General features: G+C 33.3%; 1 protein-coding gene across 1 annotated transcript; it reads left to right on the top strand.

The window, feature by feature from the left end:
- The first annotated feature begins 15149 nt into the window (after window positions 1-15149).
- Window positions 15150-23647, top strand: LOC127091625 (cytochrome P450 709B2). Its single transcript, XM_051030311.1, has 5 exons — window positions 15150-15546; window positions 15628-15851; window positions 22199-22452; window positions 22624-22987; window positions 23072-23647. The coding sequence occupies exons 1-5, from the start codon at window positions 15279-15281 to the stop codon at window positions 23501-23503; spliced, it is 1542 nt and encodes a 513-aa protein (XP_050886268.1). The 5' UTR covers window positions 15150-15278; the 3' UTR covers window positions 23504-23647.
- The last annotated feature ends 1486 nt before the right edge of the window (window positions 23648-25133 follow it).

Below are 25133 nucleotides of genomic sequence, written 5' to 3'. Positions count from 1 at the left end.
AACTTTCCAAAAATAGAAAGTGACTTGTAATTGAAAATTGCCAAAAATGGAAAGTTTTTCTCCTCAAAATTACGTGTCCAAAAATGTTTCAAATGAAATTTTGTTCAACATGAAAGTTGTAGATCTTGCTCTCACCTTTCCAAAAAGTCCAAGAACATGAATTTCTCATTTGTGGTTGAAAAGTTATGGATTGATCATTGTCCAAAAAAGTTGATTTTCAAAGTGGCATAACTTTTTAACCATAAGGCCAATTGGGATGGTTCTTTTTGCAACATTTCTCTCTTGACATGCACTATCCAATACATGCATCATAAACCATGCATTGCATTGCACAAGTTGTCTTCACATGAATATTTGGAATTTCACTTGATTTTTGGAGGGAAAATGTGGAATTTAAAATTGGTGAATTATTTAAACATGACACCATTTCCATTGGCTCAAAAACAGATTTTTGAGTGAATTTGAAGGGAAATTCATGCACTATTCACCATGCATTTTCATGCATAGGGTGAAAACTCAATTTGCCAAAACACTCCCTAATTCATTAATTTTATTAACATTTGGCTTAAACATGATTAGAGAGTGATTAGTCGAGCATATATATACTCTAATCATAACAGAATTTAGGAGGTTAATCACTTTTTCACCATTTTTGGATCTTGAAACTTTTTCCCTCGAAAATTTTCTCTCAATCAAAACTTGAAAATTCTCCACATAGCATAGCATTTTTCTTCCATATTCTGGTTTATTGAGTGTAGTGGATGAAAAATCAAGCATTGGATCATCAAATTCGAGCAAAATTTGTGTACATTTCAAGCAAACTCATGAAGATGGAAGTGGAAAATTAATCAAGATCTAGTTCGTTTCAAGCTTCAATTCACACATAAAGCTTCAAGTTATCATCTCAGGAGCTGATTTGGATCATTTAAAGCCTTGGATCGTGCACATTTAGGGACTGCTCTTCAAGAGGTTCAGTTTTCGAATCTCTCAACTCTTAATACCATTAACATGTTTAGATAGAGTTTTTCATGCTGATTAATCTGATATAAAATTCGTGTGAAATGGATAAAAAATGAATGAGTTATGCTTGCTTAAAGTTTGACATGTCAAAATGTTTTTGCTCGGATCTCTTAATCCATGGATTGTTAGGTTTAGATATTAATTGATCTGTAATCTACATTGAAAGAGCTTTCTGTTGATGTATGCATCTCAAAATTCTAGAAAATTTTCTGAACACAGCTCCGCCGTCTTCGCGAAGAAGATGGTGGAAACCACCACTGGCCATACGCGTATCACTGTGCGCCATACGCGTATCACTGTGCGCCATACGCGTATCACTGGGCACCAGGCGCGCCATACGCGTATCACTGTGCGCCATACGCGTATCACCTGCAGCATATTTTCAAATTTAAATCCATTTAATTTTTCCCTCCAATTTCCATATGCATTGTCCATTTTATTTTAATGTTGTTTTCCAAACTTCAAAAATTCATAAGTTCTTCATTTTTTGTCCAAATTTGATGAGACTTTTTGCATTATTCTCCTTGTGATGTGTAGTTTTTTATGGTGATTTTTAATATTTTTGTGCACGTGTGGAAAAATAAATTGCCTAGGGATTGTTTGAATGTATCATTTGTGTACCATGCTCACCATATCATTCATAAAATGATGATGCTTCCATAGAAATGCTTGAAATTTTTTGTGCATGTTCTGGACTCTTTTCTGGTGATTTTGATGTATAGTTTGCAATTTTTGGATCCCTGGTTGATGAGATATGATTTTTTGAATAGAGGTGTGACAATTTGTGTCACACCATGCTTGGTGCATCTTCATGATTTTATTTGATGTGCTTAGGGACCTTTGATTGAGCTGAATTTTTGCATGATTGAGCATATGGATGTTGAGATCACATGTGAATTTTTCTGGATTTATGGATGGCATTTCCTATTTGATTGGAATTTTTCCCCCTGTTTGGTCATTTGTTGATTTTTTGTGACACATGTGTGTATTTGCCTTGTGAAATTTTGGTCATTAATTAGATGGATGTGAAATTTGACATGTGAATTCTAGACACATTATAGGTCATCTTGGCTTTGATCCCATTCATTTATCATGTTTTGTCACTGTTTTATGATTGATGGAAGTTGATGTTTGTTTTGATGCCTTGTGTTGGCTTGCTTGAACTTGTCTGGACTTTCTGATTTTCATTGACCTACTTGCTCTTGTCCAAAATGCATGAAATTTGATATGATGCTCATTGAATGTGTTCTATTTAGGCCTGAATTTTTGTGGAATTTATTGAAATGTTTTGATGTTGATTTGATTGAGATCATTCTGTTTGGTCCTTTGAGGTTGCAAATTGCATGTTTTGTGCCTTTTCTTTTATGAAATGATGATAATGAATGATATGAGCATGGGACCAATTGGTTTTGTTTCTAAATTGTTTGATTGTGATTTTGGATAATTTTCACTTGCTGTTTTGGATTTTTCATCTCCTTGTGACCCTAGGCTTGTCCTAGTGGTCTAATTTCTCATATTTGAGTTTGGCTTTTCAGGATAAGATGCAAATGCCTTAAGGAGGATGTTAATTCAAGTTGATTGAATTTGGTTAATTATGGTGAACTAACTTGGTTTATTTTGTAGGATGCTTGGCTCACTTGCTTTGAGCTTGTGCTTGGCTCACTTGAGTTGATTGTGCTTTGCACATTGCATTGTTTGATTGCACATTGTCTGTTGGTTTTTATACTGTTTGTTTTGACTTGGTGATTGGTATACTGACTGAATTAGATTGATTTCAGGTACTTTAGTCGCTAACAGTTCATCTTTGAACTTGCTTTGTGCTGCTGCTTGGTTGTATAAACCAATTGAGGTAGACTCTCTTGTCTCCATGTAGTCTGGAAGACCTGGCCTGTTACTTGGCCAGGCAACTGTCTGAAGTCCTCCTTAATAGGCGATGTTTGTGATTGTTTAACTTTGTCCCCAAGCAGGTAAAGACCTTTGTTAAGGCAATTGGCGGACAAAAGAGATACGCAATCTATCTCCCGCTATTCTGTTGAGTCGTCCCTCTGCTCACACCACTCTGTTGATGCATTGGGACATTAACCCAAGATCTTGTACAGTAGTACAGTTGAGTCAGAGTCATGAGTGTAGAAGGGTTCCCACTTCCTGAACCCACGCTCCTTTCTCTGAAGCTCTCCCTGGCCAGGGATAAGAGCTGTGAAGTCTCGTCTTCACTCACCTTTCCTCTGCTTCACCCTGACTCTCAATGTCAGGGTTAAGAGCGAACACTACCCTGTACAGCTGACTTGCCTTGGCAGTCTAACCCTTTGTTTGAGCCCACTTTGACTGGATATAGTGTGTGCTATTTGAAATGTCTGTTTTGCTTTGTTTATGCTTGCATGCTTTGCTTCTTCCTGGTTAGGATTAGCTTGTTGTTGTGTAAGTAGATAGAGAACCATAACATAGGGCAATGATGCATGATAACACCTAGGCTCGAGTACAGCTCCCTAGTAGTGTGTCTCCCTTTGTATCTGGTTAGAATTTCTTTCCCGTTCAGGGGAACTACGTCGCCCTGATCCTCATACCAGATGAGGTACGTAGGCAGGAGACCGTGCGAGGTCTCTCCGGGCACTTTTTTTCTTTTTTGTGTGTGTTTGCTTGACAGTTGCTAGGCTCGAGTGTCTGACTCCTTAGTAACTTGTTGTTGTTTGTTTCTTCTTGTGTGTCAGGATATGGATGTAAGACCAGCGATTGGCTGTCCGTATCCTGAGTGTGTTTGTTTGGTTCGGAAGCCGATGTAAGTCCAGCGATTGGCGTTCGGGTTCCAGGTTTGCCTATGTTTGTGTGTATCTTGTTTGGCGTGCGTGAGCCGAACTACGGCAGCTCTGATTCTCGTTCCAGACGAGATACGTAGGCATAGGATGCGATATCCTAGCGAGCCCTCTCCTCTTTTCCCCACCTGTGTTTTCTTCAGTGTGTGTGTGTGTGATGCTTGTTTTAGCAACCTTTTCTTTCTTTTAGAGCGTGGATCCCGTCGAGTACGACGGATGCGTAGGGGTGCTAATACCTTCCCTTCGCATAACCGACTCCCGATCCTTGCAATCTCTGGTCGTGAGACCATTCCTTTCCAGGTTTACTTCGAGCGTTTCCTTTCCCTCCTTTTGGGATAAATAACGCACGGTGGCGGCTCTGTGTTGTTTTGTTTCAGCCCGCCGGTTGTTTTTCGCGGATGCGACACCAATCAGAGTTGGGATTTTGGGGTGAATGCCAAGTGAGGTTGGGCTTTTTGGATGTAAGTGCCAAGTGAGGTTAGGCTTTTATAGATTTTAGATTCATGTTATGGGAATGTGCTAGATGAATTAGATGATATGCATGGTTTGACGCTAGGTCTCACAATGTTACGATGTGACCTTCATATGAATTGCCTAGTATTTGAACTTTTGAAAGGTATGCCTCGGATTAGATCACTTTTTGGAGTGATTGGCCTCATTATGCCCTTGAGTTGGTATGCCTTAGTATGAGAGTCTTGAAAGGTATGCCTCTGATCATGAGGGTCGTGGATGTTTTTTGACATAGGTGTGTCAAATATTAAACATTTTCGCCTCTAATCAGTAGGATCTTCAGATGATGTGCCCCGAGGATCATAAGGATTTTCCTCATAATTGGAAGTATCCTTAGGTGACTTTCCCCTAGTCAGGAATGTCTCGAAGTGGTGTGTCCTTGATTAGACCATTATTGATATTTCCTTGGTGCTAAGTATTGATTTGTGAGAAAAAATTTCTTTTTGAAAAGTAATTCTAACATCATGCTCATGCAAGTTTTTGAAATTGAAAGTTATTATGGGAAATGGATATGGTGTATACATATGACATATGGTCATGAGGTTGGCACAAAGGAAGATATGATATAACAAGATGGTTAATAACAAACATTCAGAGTCAGTTTAACAACGATTTGGCCGAGTATGCTTTAATAGTGAACCTAACTTCAATTAGGACTTTTAAATGTTATAACGTGGCCTGGTTCATGGTTTATGAAAGAAAAGATATAAGGCTCAAATTTTGATTAAGACCCACCCCTTCTCCGTGATGATCTTCATTCCTAAATCCAATTAATTCAAAGAATGCATTTAGTCTACAATAGAACTTTAATAATGATGATGGATGTAATGATTCAAGCACTGATGAGATTCTTGAGGTGGCAGTCACCTACTTTCACTTACAATATTATTTCTCGTTTTTTTTTCTTTTTAATCCTTATTTTTGCATGGAACCATTCTTTTAATTTGTGGTCCATTGGGATGCCCTAACTTTTGCCTAAGTCAACTCCTTTTTAGTTTTTGACTTAGTGGGCTTATTTTTGGAACAATTCATGTGTGATTTTGTTTTTGATATTTCGAAAGTTATGACTGCCATGTTAGCTATTGTGAGCTTTTGTATTTTCACTGCTTCCTCGATGTTGGAATACATATGTGACGAAGAGGATGTGCTTGATCCTCTTATTCATGTAATTAGATGGAATAATTCCCTTGAGATCCGAATGCATCATTGACTTAATTGAACAACTACCCTACCCCTAGTTAAGATTAAGGTTTTTTTTAAATAGGAAGAACACCGACTTCAGGCTCGAGGGGGTTGACTAAGGATTATCTCCTTATTACTCCAGTGTTTAGGGAAATGTCACAATGCCTTACATCGTTAGCCCGGTCTTACTATTAAAGCATACATCAGCAAACTTGATTGTTTATCATATCATTCTCCTCATAAGGTTGTTAACATGTGGAAGTGAAAATAAGAAGTTTGATTGATTTTTACTTTTATTTTCATGATGGCATAAGAAAGAGAGTGTAAACGAATGGATTGATTTAAAAAAGATGCATGCTCATTTTATTAAAATTATTTCCCAAAGAGTATAACTTTTAATACAAAAACCACTTAAGAAAAAAGAAGAAATTACAACTGAAACTGATAAAGTCTATTAATCCATAGGATGAGCTTCATTGTTGATCCATTGTCTTTAGGAGATACTTCTTGAAGTTCTTTCACTTGTAAAGATAATGGGGTGACCGTTAAACAATGAGACTCCTTTTTTGGAAGTCAATTGCTTTTTATCGATTAAGCCTTGGACTTTGTGCTCACATCAGGCATTCTCGTCATAACTTGTAGGATACGGACGAGGAAGAAGATTGTTCAGTTGTAGTTCCACTAGGGCATCTCTGAGCAAAGGCTTCAGTAATTGACTATAAGACTATGGTATAAGATCCAAGTTCTTTCCAAGCTTCCCAACATTATCCTTGGTTGTATTTAAGGCTCTAGGTAGGCCGTGGCTCGCATGGCAAAGGGTTACCTTTTCTCTTCAATTTTACTTGCCCTTCTTGAGTCCCACTATAGTTTCTCTAGACGTCCTTCAATGTTACTTGGTCTTATTTATAGCAAAAAAAATAGATAAATACCTTTAATAGGAATTAAGAAAGATAATTATAAAGATCAAGAGAAATAGAAAGACAATAATGTGAATGATTTATTTTTAAAATTAAAGATTTTAAAGATTTTTTCCTTAAGAGATGATAATAACTTCTTTTAATTTTTTTTATTCAGAATTAAAGGTGAGATAACTAAAACCATTAATGTGAGTAATTTTTAACTAAAAATGAAACATTTTTATTTATTTTTTTTATTTATTATTTTTTGGATATAAAGTGAATAAAAATGAAAAAACAAACTTTTTTTTAAAATGACTAATTAATAAATATGAAAGTTAACAAATGAATGCACTTTTTATTTTTATTTTTTTGTTTTATAATTTAATATTGATGATAATATAATAAATCTAAAAATTTAATAATAACAAAAACAATAAAATTTTAATAATAGTGAATAATTACAACTTTAAAAAGGTGAGAAAATAAAAAATGATCATGTTAGAAATAAAGAAATACACTAAAAATGGAAAAGGTAGAATTTGATTTAAAATGATGTTATTATTGCTGATTTGTTTCCATTTGGATTTGATTGAGATTGGTTATATATTTTAGACTTTTTAAAATTGAATTATGATATTGAGATATTATTTTTAGAAAGAAGCATGTACTGATTTTGTTTGGAATGAAATCAAGAGAAGAATGTATGAGGATCTCTCATTTTCTGATTTTTGCATATTTTGTTGTTTCAGAGAGTTATTGGCATATTGTTACACTCACGGGAAAGAAAAAACTTCATTTGGTCAATTTGATTCTATTTTAATTTTGACTTTAATAATAACATCTAATAATTGATATTAAAGTGATAGTAGTACATCAATAATAATAAATAAATAAGATCAATATTAAAAATAAAGAGATTAATGATATTCACTCACAAAATCACTCATTTAATTAAAACTAGGCAAAAGAAATTAAATAAAAAATACTTTATGGACTTTTATTTATTAAGAAATAATAATTGATAATAATAAAAATAATGTATTAGTAATAACAAGAAAAGATTTTGATAATATTTTTTTATCTTATCTTGTTTTTGTGTATATAGAAGACTTCTATTTATATTTAAAAATTAGGTTTTCAAACTAATCAATAAAATATATTTAATTTGATTTAGTGAATATATTTAACCATTCCTCATTGATTGTTTTTCCTAAAAGGTTTAAGTTATTCTCTGAGATTCAATGAAATAGAAATGGTTTTTTTATAATTTTTTCAATTTTAATATTAAAACAAATATTTATCTATATATTTCTATATATAAAAATGATGGTATTAATAGTTTTATATAATTTTTTATGATGACATCTTAGTATTAAAATAAAAATTTATTAAATAAATATTATTTTAATGGAAAATTATTTTAAAGTTAAGCACAAAACCATTTTAATTATACTTTAGCCGAACATATTTTAATTTTAAAATTTACTTCTAAAAAAATCACAATCATATCAAACATGACTCTAAACAATTTTTCATTATTTAAGGTGAGTTTCCATGTAACTTTTTATAATGATATTCTAAGTAAAGATTATTTTTAATGGATTGTTTTAATTTATAAAGAAATAATAATTGATCATTTTGGTAAATGATAAAAACTTTGTGGTAATAATAATAACAAGAAAATATTTTTTTTTTAATTTTATCTTGATTAAAATAAAAAATGCAAAATTTTGATTTTTCTATATTAAAAATATATTAAATTCAAATATTAAAATAAAAATGAAAATTTTGATTGTTTAGATTAAAAATATATTATATTTAAAAATTAAAATAAAAAAAGCAAATTTTATTTAAAAATATATATATAATTAAATAAAATTTTAAAAGTACAAATTTGATTGTAATTGAAGTTAAAACATAAAAAAGGAGGAAAGTTCTAAAAAAGTGGGCAGAGTGAGATTCAAACTTATGATCTCTCCCTTGTAACTCCTTACATATGCTCTTCTACCAATTATACCATTTCATTTATTCGAAACAAAGTGGCGCTAGAAAACATGTGAAGGGTGAGCAAAATATGGGGTAAGACAATACCTATCTCTATTCAGCTCACGTTGTTTCATCTGACACAAGGTCATTTATGAATCAATTAGCATTTGGACATTAAAGAAATCATTGGTCAATGATGGATTGGGGAAGAATAGGGATGCAGATGAAGATGAGAGGGGAAATAGAAATCCAAATTGATAATAGGAGGAATTTCATCTTATCAATACTATTCATTCATTTTGGGGATGAAATATACATTTCATCAACCCGATAAATTCAATGGTATTGATCAAACAAAGTTCAAATCAACCATGATCAAGGCCAAACAGAAAGTCAAACATCATAAAGTCAATCCAAAGGCTCAACAATATTTTCAAACAATTAAAAATCAATTTTAAAATGAATTAAAATGCATTTTTAAATGGACAAAACCTCAAATCCCTTCAAATCACCAAATAAATGGCCAATGCATTTATCCTAGGTCAAAGGACCTTAGACAAAAAAAATTATAATTTTTGGAAAGTCAGAAGAATTTTAAAATATTTAAAAACAAGTCAAAAATCAATTAATCCACAAAAAATATCACAATTAATCCAAAAAAAGTTTTTAATTCAAAATATAGAAGAGAAAAATATTTAAATTTTTTTGGTGAAAGTCCCATATTTTTTGGATTAAGAATGAATTTATTATGAATTAATCAAAATAAAGGGATTAAACCTAAAATCAGAAATAAAATAAAAATAAGAAAAAACAAGGGTCATCAGATCTTCCTCATTAATTGAGGTGGCAGATCTGATGGCCAACACACGCGTTCCATCAAATACCACAGTCAACGCATGTACACGCGTGGTAATCAGAAGCGAGGGCCAGGATTAAAACATTCAAACAATATCAAGTGGTTGGGAAGATGCCAACACACCACCAGAGCCTTAGCTCTGGTCTTCTTCTCCAGTGGACCTCACCGGACTGGTGTACCACCAACCACTATGAAAATAAAAGGGAGCATATTAATTTAAAGGGAAAATGCTCAGGAGCTCGAATCTGACCTCAATTTCTTCCAATTCCAAGTATATTGAAATATACATGGATTTCAAATTTAAGGTGCATGATCTGAGTTGCTTCGATTTGGCCTCAAAATAACTCAATCTTATTGCCTACATTGGTAGAACTTCAGCCAACCAAAAATCAATCAAAATAGTTGAGAATTGAGGGAGAATCGAAGAAGAGAAAATTCACAAAAATCACCTTTTGTTGGGCAGTGATGAAGCTTGATCTGGATCTCAAATGGCTTGGGCTTGCTTCTACTTGTTTGCTGGAGATGAAATGAGAGCTTAATTGGCTTGGACTCTTGGAGTTTCAACTTCAAAACAGAAGTTAAATTAAAACTCGATTTTCAAATGAAAACCTTTAAGATTATACTTTAATGGTGAAGGGAAGGTTGCGGGAGAAAAGCTTGGGCCAAGGGTCCTTGATTATGAGCAACTATTGATGTATATATAGGCTCTTGCATTGCTTTCCACACACTTTCAAAAAAAATCAAAAAGGAAACCCTTGGTTGCATGGGCATGTACAAGGCCCATAGAATGATGCCAAAAGATCCAAAATTATGTGTTAATCAACCTGAAATGATAACATGTGATCATGAATTAGGGAAATGAAAATTGGACATTGATCTTACCAAATGAAGCCATGTGTTACACCCATGCGCAGGTCACTTAAAAATGCTCAAAATGCCATGATCTTGGATGTTTTGGAAAGCTAACATGAAGGGGAGCAACTTTTCTGTTGAAGAGTTTTTCATTTGTAGCTTTTATCATGATGAATTTTGAGGTGTAAATTGGAGAAATCAAACATAGTTGAAAATTTTCTAAGTACAAAGTCAAATGACCACTTCTTCCATCTTGAATAACTTTTGCTATGAACTTCAAATGAAAATATTTTCTTCATCAAAGTTGTATCCCTTTCAATTATATTTAATTTGGTCACAAATTTGACATCATTTGAATCTTGCATGAGGGAGTTATGGATTTTAGAAGTTGAGGAAAATTGCTTGTTCAATGATGATGGCCCAAAACGACCTATGATGTTTCCTCTTAGTACATGCCCTTGCAAGTTGAATTTGACATTTATCAAATAATCAAAGTTGGAGAAGACATATTGAAATTTATCATGAAACTTGGATGGTCTTCATTTCATAAAAATGGAGCAAGTTATGGTTATTGGAAGTTGACCTCTTAACTAGGGCACAGACAAAATGACCTATAATGTTCCACCATAAAAAATGACTTTCCAAGCAAAACTAACTCTTGATGTCAACATTAAAGTTGTTTGGAATATCATAAAGAATAACGTTTCTCGTGTAATCATTTTATATAACAAAAATTATAGGAGAAAGGGTCTAAGGAACCCCAGTTTTGAACAACTGACTTTCTCTGGTCAACCTCTTCGAACCAACTTGCAAACATGAATTTCTTTTGCTCTTTGAGGCTCACGGAGAATAATATATGCTTGAGATGATGTATAATGAAGTTTTCCTTGAAAATTTTGACCAGTTGTTGAAGAAACTTGTTGAGGAAGTCACTACGCCAAAAACTGGAATAGACAGCGCACCTTAGAGGGCGCTTTCTTAAAGAAGCGCACTCTAAAGTGAAGAGAAAAAATAAGGAGCGAACATAATGTCTATTAATTATGGTATTATACAATTGTTAAGTTACTTGGTTCTAATATGCCTTAAACTTTTTTATCCAGGAAGTAAGCGACAAAAATCGGAAAAGGGCATCAAAACCCGCGTATCCGTACAAAAAAGGGCGTACGGGATATGCACGGTTACAACAAAGAATTGTGAGTATATTCAAATGCTATGAGCTTATACATTGTCACAATATGTTATAATTGATGATCTTATAATCTGATTCAATGTGTAGCTAGCCGAGGAGAAAAGTGACGCAACATCTCTTCCGGAGCACGTATTGTGGAAGGCTGCTCGGGTTGGGAAGGATGGGGATGTCGTTGAAGCGGTTCAAAATGTTTATGACGAATGTGTAAGTATATGTAACATTATTTCTTTAATTATATCGAAAATTTTGTTAGACATATAATTCATTTTTAATCTCCTCTAATAATATTTCAGGAGACTTTATCCCAAACCTTACCTTCATCCGAGGTCCAGGATTGCAGGAGCGTACTTAGTCGAGTACTAAATGTTCCTGAGTATTCCGGTCGTGTGAGGGGTAAGGGTTTTGGTGTGACTCCGTCGTCATTTTATAAAAAACCAAATACAAAAAATCCTACCAACAAAGAGGTGATGGATACCTTGGTGGAGTTAAGGGCATAAGTACTCGAACTGCAAAAGGAGAATGCAAGGTATAGAGAGGAAAGGTGCGGTTCCGAGGCAAAAGATACTAGTGACCGAGCTAGTATCAATTGTCAACCGAAATTTCCCGAGGTAATTATATATGTTATTATGAAATTAAAATAGCACTTTTTTACTTGACACATATACACGTTAACAATAACATTTATTATTTGTTTAGGGCATTACACCTTGTCAGCTGTATCTATCGTCACCAACTTATCGCATAGTTGGCAAGGGAAAAGTGCACAACACTTCAGGTGAATTACTTCACCATAATCCCCTCCCGGTGGGATATATGAAAGTTTCGGTTGACCTTGTATTAGATACGGACGCGCTTCTACCATTACCTGACGTTGTTTCAAAGACAACGTTGATGCGAGATGCAGTCGGATCCTTTGTTGGATGGCCGCCAGATCTAATTTTCCCAGATGCCGAGGTATATATGTTCTAAATGATTATGAATATTTAGTATTCACATTTCAATTCAGCTACAATTATGATATTTAATCAATCCTCATTACATGGTAATGTTAGACTCCTACAAGACCCACACATAAAGCTGGTAAAGGGATTTCAAGACGCTTCGAGTCGGTTGCATCTCAAAAAGAGGTACAAATATATATACCCATTGAATTATATACGCAACGATTCTGTTGCATCACAAAAAGTCATGATTTAATTTATATGAATTTTTAGGTTCCCGGTCGAAAGTTGAAAAGCGCTGGTAAGGATATTCCAACGACGTCCGGGACAAAATCTCAAATTATGATGCGTCTTGAGAAAATGGTGGAAGAGTCCGATATTATGCACGGCGCCATCCGTAGTGTAGATTTTGATGAAGGTGTTTTCGGAATTGCTCATTCCGAAATAATTGCAAAGGAGGACATGCAACAAATTTTTGAACACGAAGAATTGGGCATCGCTGTCATTCATACATACATATGGTACTCCGATCAATCTATTATTTACTTAGTTGAACAATTTATTTACACATTTCAATGAGTAGTCTAATGTTTATTATGTTTCTATTTAAGGTATATGTATGACACATTGATGCGGGGAACTGAATTGTGTAACCGTTTCAATTTTATTGTTGCTTCCCGTATCAACACAACGTTAATAACGAAAAATCCAACATCCGTAAAGAATGAACTAGTCGATAGATTCATGGCGGCCGGCGATAATACTACACCCAGTTTGTATTTTTTACCGTTTAATTCTGGCAACGTGTTAGATTTTCTTTCTAATAATTTCATTCTAATCTATGTATATCTTTTACGTAGAAAATTTTCATGCATCTAAATTTTTGTTTTATTTTATAGTGGTCACTGGGTGTTAGTTGCTATGGATCTTTCGAGACTAATGGTGTATTATCTCGATTCGTTATCGGGTGATTGGAGTAAATATCCGAGTATGAAGAAGACGGTTGACGCGTAAGTGAAATTCCCCTAAATATTCGTGTGTATTTGTATATTTAATTATGTCTGTCAGATTGATCTCAATATACGTTTTTATTTTGTTAGGGCAATACTAAAATTTAGATCGAAAAAAAATTATCGTAATAGGAAGGACATTACCTGGGTCAGAGTTCAGGTATATATTAAGTATCTTATTTTTGCTTATAATAGTGTTTGTTTTTTGCTTATAATAGTGTTTGTAAGAAATTAACTATATATATATTGTTTGTTTTACTGTGTAGTGTCCTCAGCAAAACAATTCGGTCGATTGCGGATTTTTTGTATTGAGATTTATGAGAGATATCATTGCGTTGAATCGTATAGACATCCCAAAAATGGTATGGAATAATAACTTAGGGTTTATTTTAATATTATCGGATATTTCATCTAATTTGTTACTAAATCATGAATATGTTTTATTCTCTTAATTGTAGTACTTTGACGAATACAAATCTTACTCAAGAGCTCATTTGGATGAAATGAAGGATGAATTGTGTCAATTCATTATTGATCAAAGAATCATATAGCTAGGTTGTATATTGTTGTACATATATGTATGGAATGTTGTTGTTGTATGTTGTTGTTGTATATATGTTGTATATTGTTGTTGTACTTTTACTAAATCATGAATATGTTATTGTATATTGTTGATCAAAGAATCATATATTAATGTTGTATATATGGAGGATTAATGTTGTATATAAATGGATTCATGTTGTATATATCAATGGATTAATGGTGTATAACATTGGATTAAAGGATGAAATCAATATGAATTTTACACTTTTGCAGCATGCGAACAGGTTCCCAATTAAATACCCACTATTTTTCAAACAAATTTTTTTAAAATAACTAACACTTTAGAGGGCGCTTTCTGTAGGAAGCGCCCTCTAAACACTTTACATTGACAACTTTAGAGGGCGCTTTGTCCAGAAAGCGCCCTCTAAGGTGGCCCTTTATGGACCACTCCAGAGGGCGCTTTTTTCTGAAAGCGCACTATAATGTGGCCCTTAAAGGGCCACTTTAGACAGCGCTTTCTCCAGGAAAACAAAGCGCTGTCTTTACCTATGCCAGCGCCACTTTAGAGGGCGCTTAAAAGCGTTGTTATAGGCCAAAATAAGCGCCCTCTTTTCCCTTATTTGGCGTAGTGAGTCACATAAGATACCCAAATGAATTAGGGCTTCCAAGGCAAACAAGCTTCAAATTCTTGATGAATTCTTGATCAAAATAACAAATAATGAACATGGGGATCCATATATGATGCTTATAACCATTGTGAATCTTTCATTGATTGATCTCCTTACATTGAGGGTCTCAAATCCTAGATGTGAGCTTGATGAGGCACAGGTGGACACACACACTACCTACAAAAGAAACAAAGCTACACTATACATATTTTGGGTATTTTTGTTAACCTAGTGAATGAGGGGTGAGGAGGATACCAAGATGCGATCCCAAAGGCAATGCAAATGATGAGATCGCATGAGGGATCTTAGAGTACAATACCCACCTGAACCTGCCCCATATTTGATAGGAAAAATCTGATTTGACGGGGTTTGGATTTTCACCGAATATAAATATGGGGACAAATCGGGTAATGGGGACACTAATACCCACCTCGAACTTGTCCCGATATATATTTTATTATTTTAGTTTTCATAGTGTATAAATTTTTTAATTTTTGCTCATATGACAACCATTACTAATTAAAATTATACTTTCTTTTTTAATTTTTAAAAATATTCAATAAATTTATATTTTGAAATATTTTCCATTATTTCTTATCTTATATTTGTTTTATTGATGAAAATAAATACATGAAACGTAGGAAATAAATAAATGGTCCCCCTACTTTTTAACTATAGAAACAAAGAGTGTTTTCCATACTACCATTGAACATCTATATAAACAACTTCTTTCAACAATTCTTTAACCAATCTCCTATTAAAAATCTAGGAACTCTTTCTCTATCTCTCACACATAAAAAAAAGTCACAAAAATGGGATATCTAATTGCTATAGCCATGGTGATTTTCACTATTATGATTTGGAGAGTATGTGTAATTCTGTTTTGGAGGCCATATGCAGTGAGAAAGCACTTTCGAAAGCAAGGAGTAACAGGGCCACCATGTTACTCGTTTCTTCATGGTTCTCTTCATGATATGAAAATAATGATGAAGGATGCAAGAAAAATGATTATGGATAAACACTCGCATGATATTACTCAAAGGGTTCTTCCTCACTACCACATATGGTCCGCCTTATATGGTCATTAACTACTTTCTCTTCTATATTTAACTCTTAATAATCCCATGCATGATTATTCTTAATTAGTTTTTCATGTTGCAGGAGAGAGATTTCTGTATTGGTATGGAACAGTACCAAGAATTTGCATAACTGATGCAGAGCTGGTGAAGGAGATTTTATCCAATAAATTTGGTTTCTATGAAAAACCAAAAGTAAGGCCTTCAATGGTAACATTGATAGGAAATGGGTTGGCTCGACTGAGAGGAGTGGATTGGGTTAAGCGCAGAAGAATACTCAATCCTGCTTTCTCCATGGATAAACTCAAGGTCTAAACTAACCCCTTAAATTTACTTTTTTTTTCTTTTTCATATTAAATTAAACAACCTAGACATTTAGTGTCTTATCAAACTATTATGAAGTCAGAAGTGAAATCGTTTTTTTAAAGAAATTTGATCATATTTAAAAATGAGCATTTTCAGAAATATTTTTTATTTTAATTTTCATATTGTTATTATTACCTCTCTTCCAAAAATATATTGGGAAAATATGATATTCATCACACTAAGTCATAATTGTATTAAGATAAAAATGCAGATATTTTAGATTTCTCTTATTTAAACTATATTTTTCAACCTTTAAATATGGATAACGTTAATCTAGGCAAATAAATGTGTGATATATTGAGTCGTGAGAATTTGTGGCCATTTTTAGAAGTCGGTCATAAGGATAAAGTCTTTATCATCTTAGAAATAAATATCAATTTTTTTTGGATAAAATCACTTTGACTTTATAATTTCGTATTTAGTACGGTATTTCAGTGTTTAGATTATTTTACTCTCTTTTAATAATATTATACCACACTATGTGAAATATTATGTGTGGATTTGCACTAGGTAATTGAACTTTTTAAAAAGCTTTAAATGTCTAAATAATTTAATTTAGAACTATTTATTTGGATTTTTTCATGGAGCATTAAGATGATTTATTGTTTAATTTTTTTAATTAAAAAGTTTTAAACTAAATAAGCTTTATTTACTAAATTTTCTTTGCCGTTAATAAAAAGAGTATAGTTTATTATTAATTTAAAGCGTATTTTTTTTATTAATAAAATAAAAATATATATTAAAGAGAAAAATTGAAGTTATCGGATACATCACAAGAACAATAAGTTCTAAAGGAAATCATGAACAAATGAAACAACAAAAGTAATCTAACCAGCAAACAGCAGCAACACAACACAAAGACTCCAACCAAGACAAAAATACAAAAACAAATCAAGTCAACGCCCTCTCAACTCAAACAAACCCAAGCCACCAAAAACAACATCAACACTAAACACTTTTAACAAACAAACTACTCCACACCAGAGAAACTGAAGACAGATCCCACTTGAACAACAAGAAGGCTAAGAACAACCCTTACCACCAACTCGAACAAGCAGTTTACTTCAAGACATCAGACAAAACACCTTTCAAGAGAACTTGTTAAAAGGAGGCAGATACTAGATCCTGCAAGATATTAGTGTGTGAGACACTTTTGTAAGGAGAGAAAAGAGAAAATGTGAAAATAAGGATTCTATTATTGAAGAATAATTGTCTTACAAACTGATTTATATATGCATGTAGTTATATACAAAGTTACTTGAATACTAAGTAACAAACTCTAAACCCTAATTGACTTTGGACTTCGGCCACACACAACTTTGATTATATCTTGTATCTCAACATACCCCATATAATCCAAGTTGTCGAACATATGCTAATCATAGTCGATCTTAACTATTCATACATTTTTTCTCAAATTCAGGAATCTATCGATCTTCAATCCTTTGGTGAAAATGCCGGTCAACTGTGCTTCACTTGAGAAATGTCTCACTTCAAATTCACCTTGATTTATCTTCTCCCTAAGGAAATGAAATCTAGCTTCGATATACTTACTCCTTTCATGCAAAACTGAATTCTTCACAAAATTTATGGCTGACTTGTTGTCGATCTGCAACACCAGAGGTTTCTTCACTTCGATCTCCATTTTTTCAAGCACATGTCTGATCCAAATTGCTTGACACACAACATAGGATCCTTCTATATATTCATCCTCACGCGATCAAAATGTCAGCACATGTTTCTTTCTCGAGTACCATGAGATTGGGGGCCCAAACACTTGAAAGAAAAAACCATATGTTTTTCTTGGATCTCCCTTATCTCCACACCAATCCGCATCTGAATAGCAAGTAATCATAGCTTCTTTGCTTTCAGAGTCTCATCGAAATAGAACTCCATAGTTTATCGATCCTTTTAAGTATCTCACGATTCTTATTGCAACCTTCATGTGTGACACCCTTGGTTCACTCATGTATCTGCTCACTAATCTAACTGGGAAACCTATATCGGGTCGAATGTTGCACACGTAGCTCAAAGATCTGACAATTTGTTTGAACCAAGTTGCATCGACTTTGTCTTCCTCTCCATGCTTCTCCAACTTCAAGTTTGGTTCGACAGGTGAAGATGCAGGAGTCGAATTATCCATCAGAAATCTCTTGAGTATCTCTTTCACATTCTTTGTTTGATGTAGCACTATACCTTGCTTTAGTATTTGAACTTCCATGCTTAGGAAATACGAAAACTTTCTCAGATCTGACATTTTAAATTCTTTCTTCATCAACTCTTTGAACTTCGAAAAGTTCTCCAAGCTATTTCCAATTACTAACAAGTCATCGACATATAAGCAGATGATTATTATATCTTGTGCCACAACCTGAGCATAGAGACCATACTCATATTTGCATTTCACAAATCCCAATTCGACCAAGTATAAGTCGATCCTCTTGTTCCATGCCTTAGGTGCCTGCTTGAGACCATAGAGTGCTTTATGCAACTTGTATACTTTCCTTACTTCCTCTTGAATCACAAACCCATGAGGTTGTGTGACATACACCTCTTCATCCAAAGGTTCATTCAAAAATGTTGATTTCACGTCTAATTGAAACATCAACCGACCTTGATTGCATTCCAAGGAGACTACTAGTCGAACAATCTCCAATCTTGATACCGGGGCATATACTTCAAAGTAGTTGACACCTTTTCTTTAAATAAAACCTTGAGCTACCAATCTCTCATTATGCCTTGCTATCAACCCATCAACATTGAACTTTAACTTTAACACCCACTTCACTTTGATATCTTTTATATGTGCTGGAAATTCGACTAACTCCCATGTGTTGTTTCATTCAATTACTTTTAACTCTTCAACCATAGATGCCTTCCACTTTTTAACGTTTAATGTGTCGCTATAGTTGATTGGTCCAACACCTGCAATTAAGGAGAAGGGAACTAATTCTCCATCTGGTGTGACTTCATCATCACCAATCACTTCATAGTCTTAAAGTCTTGTTGGGCGAGATCTAGTTCTTTGAAGTCTTTGACTAGTACTAGCTACACCATCTTCGATTTCAATTGTGTAGGGCATGTCAGCAACTGCTTTGACTTCTTCTAAAATATCAACACTATCTTCGAATTCGACATCATTACTTGCTTCGTAGAAATCATAGCTCATCAAAGGCTTGTCAATTGCAATACTTTTCCAATACCATGTAGAATTTTCAAGAATCACAATATCTCAAATCATCACGATCTTCTGATTTATGGGATTGAACAACTTGTATGCACCAGTTTTATGATATCCTACTAGAATCATAGGTTCACTCTTATCACCAAGATTCCTTCTTCTAGTATTAGGAACATGCTTGTAACAAATAGAGAAAATCACCTTCAGATGTCTCACTGATGGTCATTTTCCACTCCAAACTTCTTTAGGAACCTTGTTCTTCAACTTCTTATTAGGGAACCCATTCATAATATAAATAGCAGTGGAAATAGCTTCACCCCATAAGGATTTTGGAAGACTCTTCTTCTTCAGCATGCATCTTGACATGTCCAATATGATCTTGTTTCTTCTTTCTACTATTCCATTATGTTGAGGTGTGTTAGGAGAAGTTACCTCATGATCAATACCATGTTCGACACAAAATTATTTAAACATATTGGATGTGTATTCGCCACCTCCATCTATTCGCAGAACTTTGATCTTCTTCTCTCTCTGGTTTTCGACAAGCATCTTAAATTTCTTAAAGATTTTGAATACTTCATCCTTTAACTTGATCACATAGATCCAAAGCTTTCAACTAAAATCATCAACAAACGAAACAAATTACTTATTTCCACCAATGTTATTTTCTTCAAAAGGTCTACATACATCCAAATGTACAACTTTGAGTATGCGGGAAGATCTCATTGGCATAGTTGAAACAAAAGACTTTTTGGATTCCTTTCCAACTAGACAACCTTCATAGAATTTGTCAGGAATCTCCAGACATGGTATACCAATTACCATATCTTGAGAAATAAGTTGATTGAGTGATCGAAAGTTCAAATGTCCAAACCTTAAATGCCACAACCAACTATTTTTGTGGTTAACAACGGTTTTTAGCAACAAATTTTCTTCAGAAAGAAGGAATTTACTATGATGAAGTCTTTACACCAGTAGCTATAATCAAAACAATCAGGTTGGTTTCCAGTCTAGAAAATATGCATAACTAGTCGATGTCTCAGATGGACGTGAAATGTGCATTTATGAGTGGCCCTTTAGACGAAGAAGTGTATGTGACACAACCAGTTGGGTTTGTGAAACAGGACCAAGAAAGGAAAGTATGCATGATGCATAAAGCCCTGTATGGATTGAAAAAAACTCAAAGAGCTAGGAACAAGAACATAAATGACTTTCTTGGAGAGAAAGAGTTTGAGAAGTGTTCGATAGAGCATGATGTGTATGTCAGGAAAAGCAGGAGTGAGGTGCTTATGCTATGTCTCTATGTCGATGACCTGTTGATAATATGGAGTTGCAAGAAGGAGATAGAAGGCTTCAAACGTGACTTAAGTAAGGAGTTTTAAATGTCAAACTTGAGAAATCTTTCATACTTACTTGTTATCAAATTCTAAAATAGTATTAGAGGCTTGGTGATGCACCAAAAAAGATATGAAGGCAAAATACTCAAGAGATTTGAGATGCAAGATTGCAATCCAACTTCGACTCCAGATGAGCCCAGATTTCAACTATTGAAAGACTCAGATTAAGATAATATTTATCCAACGCAATATAGAATACTCATTGGATCACTTCGATACCTTTGTCATACAAGGCCATATTTAGCTTATTGTGTAGGCATGGTCAACAGATTCATGTAGAAGCCAAAGGTATCTCATCTTGCAGCCACTAAGAGGATACTAAGGTATCTCAAAAGAACACTCGATTATGGTATTTTATTTCCCTTATCCGATGAAGGAAAAGAATGCAAGGTTATTATTTATACTGACTCTAGTTGGTGTGGTGATGCTGAAGATAGAAAATCGACAACATAATATATGTTAATGATAGATGGTGCGCCAGTCGCATGGAGTTTGAAAAAGGAACCAATGTAGTTTTATCATCATGTGAGGAAAAATACATAGCAGCTTCATCATGTGAATGCCAAGCCACATGGATGATGAATCTAGTCGAAGAAATTACACAGAAGAATCATTGAGCAATGACCATGAAGATTGACAGCATGTCTACTATCAACCTGGCGAAAAATCCAATAGCACATGGAATAATCAAACACATCGAAATGATATTCCATTACCTGATAGAGCAGGTAGAAAATAAAAAGTTGAGTCTGGAGCATTCTAGATTAGAGAATTAGATTGTAGATATAATGACGAAGGTTGTGCAAGTCGAATTGTTCAAGACATTAAGAATAATGGTGAATGTAGATAGCTTAGACACAATGAATTATGTGGTGCGTTAAAAATGTAATTATTTGTGTCGAAGTTGAAATAAGTTTGTGTCGAACATAGTATGTATTTGTTATATTTGACAAAAATTCAAATATAGTCTGTTGAAGCTTGCAGTCGAAGCATGTAGTTGTCAAAGTAGTCAACAAAGTCGAAATAGTCGACATAGTCGAATAGTTAACTTATCTTAGTTTTAGTTTAGTTGGTTAATTTGTGATTACTTCGAGTATAAGTAATCACATCTATAAATAAAGAGGAACTCTATTTCATTTGTAACTAAGTAAAAACAAGAATTGTGTAGATTATGATATCACAATTGTGATTAACACACATAATCAAACACTTAGAATGCAGTTTGCACAACAACATCTTACTCAACTTCTCCCTCTAGAATTTCGATTTTCTCTTACTTTCAATTACATTGTTTTTTTCTTCTTTCATTCTCTATGTAGTGTAAAATCATCGTACAATCAAGGAGCGGTTGTTTCACCTGAGGAAAAGATGAAGAATAAGAGGCGTGATCGATCAAAATGATTTATTCTTGTTTATCAATATTGATTCGATTAACTTCAAGATTGGAGTCTTCCCAACAACTACTACATGCTAGATCAAAACCAATCCTAGCTGAGATTTCTTCCCCCACCTACAACCCTAAATAACTTCAAAAATCTCTAACATCCAAAACGAAAGAGGGATATGCATACCCATCAAGGTGTGAAATCACTTAAAGCGTGTAAGAATACTTGACAGATGAACTCAATCACTCACACTTGTTAAATCAACATGAAATTAAGTACTAATCAACACGGGAAATATTTTTTTACACTAATTAATTAATATAACAGGTTATGACAAGTAGAATGGCAGCATGTACCATTTCCATGCTAGATGAATGGAAAAGGAAATTAGCCATTGAAGCAAAGAACAAATCATTGACAATAGAGATGTGTGAAGAATTTCGAGAACTAACATCTGATATAATAGCTCACACATCCTTCGGTACTAGCTTTGCTCATGGAAAAGAAGCCTTTAATGCACAAACAAAGCTTCAACATCTTATTGTTGCTTCAAGTTCTGATGTTTTCATTCCTGGCACTCAGTATATTCACTCTTTTATCTCTACTCATTCTTTAACCCTAGCAACCTAACTCTGTAATAGATGAAATTCACGTTGAACTAACCTTCGTGAATTTCACCTATATCGAGTGTTTAGTTGCTAGCATTATTCTTGTTGCAATGTAAAAATTATGGTTTTGGGTTTCCAATGCAGATATGTTCCTACTAGGACAAATTTGGAGATATGGAAGCTTGATAGGAAAATGAAGAAATCACTAAAATGCATTATCGAAAGTAGGTTGAATTCTCAGTCAGATAGCTCCTTTTATGGAGATGATCTACTAGGCATAATGATGGATACAAAAAAGGATGGTCCTAATAAGTTGAACATGAATGAAATCATGGAAGAGTGCAAGACATTTTTCTTTACTGGTCATGAAACCACTTCAAACTTACTTGTTTGGACTGTCTTTTTGTTAAGTTTGCATACAGACTGGCAAGAGAAACTTAGACAAGAAGTCATGCAGATTTGTGGCATGGAAATTCCTGATCCAGATATGCTATCAAAGCTAAAAATGGTAATAATATTCTAAATTCGTCATTCTTAGTTTTCTAGATTATATATAAAAATATTACTTTTTTGATAGATAAATTTTTTGAAGGTGAATATGGTGTTGCTGGAAGCATTAAGGTTGTATTGTCCTGCAATAGAATTAGGAAGAGTGGCTTCAAAAGATATGAAACTAGGAGATTTGATGATCCCAAGAGGAACAGGCCTCATGATCCCAATTACAATGATTCACAGAAGTAAAGAATACTGGGGTGAAGATTCAAATGACTTCAATCCAATGAGATTCATAAATGGAGCATCTAAGGCTGCAAAACACCCAAATGCACTACTTCTGTTTTCGATGGGACCAAGAAATTGCATTGGTCAAAATTTTACAATGATGGAAGCTAAAATAGTGATGGCTTTAATTCTTCAGAGGTTTTCTTGGTCTCTTTCTCCTGACTATCAACATGCACCTGTTAACAACCTTTCTTTACAGGCACAACATGGTCTTCCCATCATTGTAAAACCATTGCAGCTATAAGTTCATTGCTTCTTCATTTCATGCTAAGAAAATGTTTCTATATCTAGATTGGCTATTTAATATTGTGTTGCATTATGATATTTCATCTTATATTATAGCTATCTTCTTTTTGAATAAATTCCATCTTACAGCTATTGGTTTAAATCAAAATGATCATTGGATGTATGTGACTTAAATGTCTTTTATTATTTAGTTTGATTGGCTATAATATAACTATCTAGTAATATATATATATATATATATATATATATATATATATATATATATATATATATATATATATATATATATATATATATATATATTTGAAGTAAATCAAATTGTTTTGTCTTTCTTTTTTCTACTGGATATTTGTTATTTTTATATACTTCTATGATATAGATATATTCCAGTTTATGTAACACTAAAAAATTGAGAAATCAATTATTGGGATTACTCAAAAAAAACTATTCTTAATTATTTTATTTATGGTCTAACAACTTGTATCCAAAATGAAATAGATATTCAAAGAACAATGTTCGTCTCTCAAACAATTGGTCTTGCGAAACTCGTCTTAGAGAAATTAAAATATGTCAAATCGAAATTCTAAAAATCTTTCTTCAAAACCTCAAGCCATTCATTTACTTTTAGCTGCACTTTTTTAAGGATGATGCTTTTGTTTATATAAATGGATGCACCAAAACTATCATTTGTTAGATGGGTTCTCATTCATAAAGATGTTAGCAATACAATTTGACTCTTCTATTTATGTTAATCATCAGACTATGGTTTTAAATTGCGGTTGCGGATGTTGCGGTTGCGGCCAATGCAATCACAGGGTTGCGCATTACGTCCGTTGCAACGTGAAATTATTTTATACGCGCATTAAATATAAAAAAAATAAAAAATTATTTTAATTATTTATGTTTCTTGTATTTATAATTGTGTATTAGTTTTAATTCATTTTTAAACTATTTTATCATATTTATTATATGATATATATGTATAATTTAAGTTGAATTATAATTAAACAAATATTATCATAAATGATACGGTAAGTTTAATCAAACATAAGCACATAATATATGTTACAATTTATTTAAAATAAAAAGTACTATAGGCAAAAATATATTAATGTCCTATATTGCAATCTTGATGGTGAAAAACAACATCATTTTGTTACATAAAGATGTCCACTGCACAAAAAAAATAATGATGAAACTCCTTAATTAGTATCTTTAAATTGCATGTAATATTAAGACTTTTCACACATAGAATTAACTAAATATAAATTCAAATGCTTTAAAATATAACTTACATGTCTCTTTCTACCACATAGTGGAATGGCGTGAAGGAGCATAACTTGTATTTTCACTCTGATTATCATCTTGTGTAGCTCCTTGTCCAAAGAGATAACCAAAAAAATCATCACTTGATTGTTGATGATAAGGATTGTGATAATTCGTTGATTGTTGGTAGTATGGAGGAGCTTGATCACTAGGATATTGGTTATAAGGGTTGAAATATGAATATTGATAAACAAGTGGATAAGATTGTTGACTACTTTGTGATGAATCACCAATCCTAAAATCACTAAAACTATGAGCAATACTAGAAGAGGAAGAATCTTCAAGTGGAACATTTTGTTTCA

Source organism: Lathyrus oleraceus, chromosome 6, assembly GCF_024323335.1.
Source record: "Lathyrus oleraceus cultivar Zhongwan6 chromosome 6, CAAS_Psat_ZW6_1.0, whole genome shotgun sequence".
In the NCBI taxonomy this organism is placed as follows: domain Eukaryota; kingdom Viridiplantae; phylum Streptophyta; class Magnoliopsida; order Fabales; family Fabaceae; genus Lathyrus; species Lathyrus oleraceus.
Note: the sequence above shows the minus strand (reverse complement) of the source record. Positions and strands in the feature narration are given on the sequence as shown.

What these genes read in the sequence shown, in the direction of transcription:
- LOC127091625 (XM_051030311.1), top strand. Translation starts at nt 15,279, where the DNA reads ATGGGATATCTAATTGCTATAGCCATGGTGATTTTCACTATTATGATT. An exon ending in CATATGGTCCGCCTTATATG is followed by an intron (nt 15,547 to 15,627) that starts GTCATTAACTAC and finishes TTCATGTTGCAG; the next exon opens with GAGAGAGATTTCTGTATTGG. An exon ending in TCTCCATGGATAAACTCAAG is followed by an intron (nt 15,852 to 22,198) that starts GTCTAAACTAAC and finishes TTAATATAACAG; the next exon opens with GTTATGACAAGTAGAATGGC.